This window comes from Oncorhynchus kisutch, linkage group LG23 (assembly GCF_002021735.2).
Source record: "Oncorhynchus kisutch isolate 150728-3 linkage group LG23, Okis_V2, whole genome shotgun sequence".
Lineage (NCBI taxonomy): Eukaryota > Metazoa > Chordata > Actinopteri > Salmoniformes > Salmonidae > Oncorhynchus > Oncorhynchus kisutch.
In genome coordinates this window covers 2,753,975-2,760,580 of record NC_034196.2, presented here as the reverse complement: position 1 = coordinate 2,760,580, position 6,606 = coordinate 2,753,975, and the positions used below count along the sequence as shown (strand labels likewise).

At 42.0% G+C, this 6,606-nt stretch overlaps 1 protein-coding gene across 1 annotated transcript; it reads left to right on the top strand.

Annotated features, from left to right (window-relative positions):
• The first annotated feature begins 846 nt into the window (after nt 1–846).
• On the top strand, nt 847–3,327 carry LOC116356519 (adhesive plaque matrix protein-like). The gene is made up of 3 exons (XM_031802225.1): nt 847–1,960; nt 2,056–2,554; nt 2,880–3,327. The coding sequence occupies exons 1-3, from the start codon at nt 847–849 to the stop codon at nt 3,325–3,327; spliced, it is 2,061 nt and encodes a 686-aa protein (XP_031658085.1).
• The last annotated feature ends 3,279 nt before the right edge of the window (nt 3,328–6,606 follow it).

Here is a 6,606-nt window from a genome sequence, read left to right as displayed (position 1 = left end):
GGTGAAACACATAATGGTGTAACCTTTGTAAATGCTATGTAACTTCCTTAGACAATGGATTTTGCGTTTATTTCCCTGGCTTCAAGGATGTAATGTAAGTCAAATGTTGTCCAAAATAATGTCATGTATCATGTCAACGTAGGTACTCATGAGCGAGCAGCTTCAAGTAAAGTGAAACACCGTAGGGTAAACCTTTTTATTACAATCGTTGGGAAAATACACTTCAATGTAGAAGACATGGTGTTACAGCACCTGTAAGTGTAATTACAATGTACTCAACGAGGCAGTTACATCTTTCACAGGACATATCCAATTGTCAGTTATTACGATGTTGTTATAAAGAAAAGTATTGTAACGTCAATGTTTCCACACAGGAACAAGCAACTTAATGTAAAGTGAAACACATCATGAATAACTCAAGTAATTACTATGTGGTTAATGTTACAACGATGGCAGGCACCCACTACAGTACTTGTAGCTGTGATCAATGGGAATCCATCTCAATCTAGGAAAAAAGTTGTTACAGCACCTTAAAGTGTAATTTCTATACACTTTCAATATTATTAAATATTTCGTAAGGTATATCAAAAGTTTAGTTATTACAATGTCGTTATAAAGAAAAGTATTGTATCTACTATGTTTCCACACAGGAACAAGCAACTTAATGTAAAGTGAAACACATCATGAATGACTTTTTGTGTTTTTGATTATAGTAGGTGAATTTTGGTAATACACTTTGAGGGTCGGTGCATAGCCTGTTGATCAGACAGTGATATATGTGGAAGCAATGGAATACATAGTCTCCCGTTTCATGTGTTATAAAACATTTTTAATGTGACCTAAAAAATGACCCAAAAAAACACTGATAGCAACAAAACAGTTCCAAAGACATCGTATAACCCTGCTGTTCACAAGACATCGTATAACCCTGCAGTTCCAAAGACATCGTATAACCCTGCAGTTCACAAGACATCGTATAACCCTGCTGTTCCAAATACATCGTATAACCCTGCTGTTCCAAAGACATCGTACAACCCTGCAGTTCCCAAGACATCGTATAACCCTGCAGTTCCAAAGACATCGTATAACCCTGCAGTTCCCAAGACATCGTACAACCCTGCAGTTCCCAAGACATCGTACAACCCTGCAGTTCCCAAGACATCGTATAACCCTGCAGTTCCCAAGACATCGTACAACCCTGCAGTTCCCAAGACATCGTATAACCCTGCAGTTCCCAAGACATCGTACAACCCTGCAGTTCCCAAGACATCGTATAACCCTGCAGTTCCCAAGACATCGTATAACCCTGCAGTTCCCAAGACATCGTATAACCCTGCAGTTCCAAAGACATCGTATAACCCTGCAGTTCCCAAGACATCGTATAACCCTGCAGTTCCAAAGACATCGTATAACCCTGCAGTTCCAAAGACATCGAATAACCCTGCAGTTCCCAAGACATCGTATAACCCTGCAGTTCCAAAGACATCGTATAACCCTGCAGTTCCCAAGACATCGTATAACCCTGCTGTTCCAAAGACATCGTATAACCCTGCAGTTCCCAAGACATCGTATAACCCTGCAGTTCCCAAGACATCGTATAACCCTGCTGTTCCAAAGACATCGTATAACCCTGCAGTTCCAAAGACATCGTATAACCCTGCTGTTCCAAAGACATCGTATAACCCTGCAGTTCCAAAGACATCGTATAACCCTGCTGTTCCAAAGACATCGTATAACCCTGCAGTTCCAAAGACATCGTATAACCCTGCAGTTCCCAAGACATCGTATAACCCTGCTGTTCCAAAGACATCGTATAACCCTGCAGTTCCAAAGACATCGTATAACCCTGCTGTTCCCAAGACATCGTATAACCCTGCAGTTCCAAAGACATCGTATAACCCTGCAGTTCCCAAGACATCGTATAACCCTGCAGTTCCAACCCTGCTGTTCCAAAGACATCGTATAACCCTGCAGTTCCAAAGACATCGTATAACCCTGCTGTTCCAAAGACATCGTATAACCCTGCAGTTCCAAAGACATCGTATAACCCTGCAGTTCCCAAGACATCGTATAACCCTGCAGTTCCCAAGACATCGTACAACCCTGCAGTTCCAAAGACATCGTATAACCCTGCAGTTCCCAAGACATCGTATAACCCTGCTGTTCCAAATACATCGTATAACCCTGCAGTTCCAAAGACATCGTATAACCCTGCTGTTCCAAAGACATCGTATAACCCTGCAGTTCCAAAGACATCGTATAACCCTGCAGTTCCAAAGACATCGTACAACCCTGCAGTTCCCAAGACATCGTATAACCCTGCAGTTCCAAAGACATCGTATAACCCTGCTGTTCCAAAGACATCGTACAACCCTGCAGTTCCCAAGACATCGTATAACCCTGCAGTTCCAAATACATCGTATAACCCTGCTGTTCCAAAGACATCGTATAACCCTGCAGTTCCAAAGACATCGTATAACCCTGCAGTTCCCAAGACATCGTATAACCCTGCAGTTCCAAAGACATCGTATAACCCTGCTGTTCCAAAGACATCGTATAACCCTGCAGTTCCAACCCTGCAGTTCCAAAGACATCGTATAACCCTGCAGTTCCAAAGACATCGTATAACCCTGCAGTTCCCAAGACATCGTATAACCCTGCAGTTCCCAAGACATCGTATAACCCTGCAGTTCCAAAGACATCGTATAACCCTGCAGTTCCCAAGACATCGTATAACCCTGCTGTTCCAAATACATCGTATAACCCTGCAGTTCCCAAGACATCGTATAACCCTGCAGTTCCAAAGACATCGTATAACCGTGCAGTTCCAAAGACATCGTATAACCGTGCAGTTCCCAAGACATCGTATAACCCTGCAGTTCCAACCCTGCTGTTCCAAAGACATCGTATAACCCTGCAGTTCCCAAGACATCGTACAACCCTGCAGTTCCAAAGACATCGTATAACCCTGCAGTTCCCAAGACATCGTATAACCCTGCAGTTCCCAAGACATCGTATAACCCTGCAGTTCCCAAGACATCGTATAACCCTGCTGTTCCAAAGACATCGTATAACCCTGCAGTTCCCAAGACATCGTATAACCCTGCAGTTCCAAAGACATCGTATAACCCTGCTGTTCCCAAGACATCGTATAACCCTGCTGTTCCAAAGACATCGTATAACCCTGCAGTTCCCAAGACATCGTATAACCCTGCAGTTCCCAAGACATCGTATAACCCTGCAGTTCCAAAGACATCGTATAACCCTGCAGTTCCCAAGACATCGTATAACCCTGCTGTTCCAAAGACATCGTTTTGGTTGATATAAATGAAAAACTGAATGTCCTTATGGGGGCACTGTGCAGCAAACAACTCATCTGTAAGTATTCCATTCACATTGAAAGGAAATGGAAAGGTCTCAGCTATAACTTTGATAATTCATCAGTGTAGGCTCTTATTTTCGAAAGATAACATTGACCCTACTTCTGTGACAAACAATGTCTTATTTTACAGTTTGGAAATTACAAAACAATTCCTCAGGAGTGGATGCTAAAAGTGAAAATCTTACAGCGAAAATACCAATCGGATGCCTTTGAAGAGTTGAGAGAGTACTCCTTTCTTATTTTCTTTTCCCAACCTGTACATCCACTCAATAAATTGGAGATGCTTCCTTAAACGTTTTTTTGGTCCGAATGCCCTTTAGCTTCTCGACCTGCTCCTTTATTGTCTGCCATGCTCTTTCAATGTGTTGTGTGTGACATCTAGTGTGAGGATCCACAGCGTTGTTTGTGTGGTTGACTGTCTGGTGATTGTAACCCAGCCTATTCAGAGCCCTGACATACACACTCCAGCAGTCACTCAGAATGGTGGAACCACTTCGCACATGTCGTCTGATGATAGGGATTAAGGCTGCCTGTGAAATGGTTTTCCACCATTTTAAGAACTGAATGCCGTCTGTTGTGTTTGACCTACATCATCAATCATCCCAAACACCCAACCCCATCTTTCCACAATTGTACAGAAAGATAGGAACATGTGCAATTCACAATTCCAGTGGGTCAGAAGTTTACATACACTAAGTTGACTGTGCATTTAAACAGATTGGAAAATTCCAGAAAATGATGTCATTGCTTTAGAAGCTTCTGATAGGGTAATTTACATAATTTGAGTCAATCGGAGGTGTACCTGTGGATGTATTTCAAGGCCTACCTTCAAACTCAGTGCATCTTTGCTTGAGATCATGGGAAAATCTAAAGAAATCAGCCAAGACCTCAGAAAACAAATTGTAGACCCCCACAAGTCTGGTTCATCCTTGGGAGCAATTTCCAAATACCTGAAGGTACCACTCTCATCTGTACAAACAATTGTATGCAAGTATGAACACCATGGGACCACACAGCCATCATACAGCTCAGGAAGGAGACACGTTCTGTCTCCTAGAGATGAACGTACTAAAGTGCAACTCTATCCCAGAACAACAGCAAAGGACCTTGTGAAGATGCTGGAGGAAACAGGTACAAAAGTATCCATATCCACAGTAAAACGAGTCCTCTATCAACATAACCTGAAAGGCCGCTCAGCAAGGAAGAAGCCACTGTACCAAAACCGCCATAAAAAGCCAGACTACAGTTTGCAACTGCACATGGTGACAAAGACTGTACCTTTGGAGAAATGTCCTCTGGTCTGATGAAACAAAAATAGAAGTGTTTGGCCATAATGACCATTTTTATGTTTGGAAGGAAAAGGGGGAGGTCTGCAAGCCAAAGAACACCATCCCAACTGTGAAGCATGGGGGTGGCAGCATCATGTTGTGGGGGTGCTTTAGTGCAGGAAGGACAGGTGCACTTCACAAAATAGATGGCATCATGAGGCAGGAGAATTATGTGGATATATTGAAGCAACATCTCAAGACAGTCGGGAAGTTAAAGCTTGGTCACAAATGCGTCTTCCAAATGGACAATGACCCCAAGCATACTTCCAAAGTTGTGGCAAAATGGCTTAAGAACAACAAAGTCAAGGTATTGGAGTGGCCGTCACAAAGCCCTGACCTCAATCCTATAGTAAATGTGTGGGTAGAACTGAAAAAGCGTGTGTGAGCAAGGAGGCCTACAAACCTGACTCAGTTACACCAGCTCTGTCAGAAGGAATGGGCCAAAATTCACCCAACTTATTGTGGGAGGCTTGTGGAAGGCTACCCGAAATGTTTGACCCAAGTTAAACAATTTAAAGGCAATGCAACCAAATACTAATTAAGTGTATGTAAACTTCACATCCCACGTGGAATGTGATGAAAGAAATAAAAGCTGAAATAAATCATTCTCTCTACTATTATTCTGACATTTCACATTCTTAAAATAAAGGGGTGAACCCAACTGACCTAAGACAGGGAATTGTTAGGGAATTTTTACTATTAAATGTCAGGAATTGTGAAAACCTGAGTTTAAATGTATTTGGCTAAGGTGTATGTAAACTTCCGACTTCAACTGTATATCACATGGATTTATTAGATATTTTAAAATGTAAATGTTCCAAAGGTCTGCATCAGGATTCCAGGAGATGCAGTTATTTGTTTGATAATCACTGGCTGACAATATTTAGTGATCACCACAGCCCCGACCGGCTCGATTCGGTCTTCTGTAGCAAAATTTGAAATTCAGATTAGAAAATGGTATATCTGTCACGGTTGTCGTAAGAACGGGACCAAGGCGCAGCGGATGTTGAGTTCCACATATTTATTTCAAAGTGAAACTTTAAGCAAAAACAATAAATCATTAAACAAACAACGAAACGTGACTACGTGGTACACATGCACAAACACAAAACAATATCCCACAAATGCAGGTGGGGAAAAAGCCTACCTAAATATGATCCCCAATTAGAGGCAATGATTACCAGCTGCCTCTAATTGGGAACCACACAAACCACCAACCTAGAAATCTAAAAACTAGATAACCCCCCCCCAGTCACACTCTGACCTAAACACCATAGAGAACCGAGGGCTCTCTATGGTCAGGGCGTGACAATATCATACACTACAGTTGAGTTACAATGGGAAAGTCATTTTGCTTTGAAAGTTGATAAACTTGTAACCTCACTTTTGAGATCATGGAATATTTTGGTACACGAACTGGAGAGCTCTTCTTTGTCTACAGCCATTCAGCATCAGTTCACACCTTCTTAAGCCTTAGCCCCACCCATCTCTTTAACCTTTTCACGTATGAGTTCCAAATATCTCTAACGGTCGCGTGAGTTGTTTAATGCACATGATATCAGAATGCACTCACTGTTCCAAAATGTGATTATTACGCAACAGAACAGTTAACGCATGCTGCCTGCTAATTATCTATAGGCTATGTTTCAACATGTCAATTTCAAATGATTTTCTAACAAGTTGTATTTTCTAACAACAGTTTGAATTGAGGTGTGTTCTGCCTCCTCATTAATTCACATTCAGCGTAGTGGACAATTTATGTTTGAGGCTTTACTGAGATAAACTTCTCTCTTCCAGGAGAGCCCACCGCACTTCACTCAATTTATGTTTGAGGCTTTACTGAGCTGGATAAACTTCTCTCTTCCAGCCCACCGCACTTCACTCTTGCGCAGTCTT

Bases quoted from the DNA above. Each gene is read 5' to 3' on its own strand.
- LOC116356519 (XM_031802225.1), top strand. From the start codon at position 847: ATGACCCAAAAAAACACTGATAGCAACAAAACAGTTCCAAAGACATCG. The intron at 1,961-2,055 runs GTATAACCCTGC...ATAACCCTGCAG, and splicing joins CCTGCTGTTCCAAAGACATC to TTCCCAAGACATCGTATAAC. The intron at 2,555-2,879 runs GTATAACCCTGC...ATAACCCTGCAG, and splicing joins CCTGCTGTTCCAAAGACATC to TTCCAACCCTGCTGTTCCAA.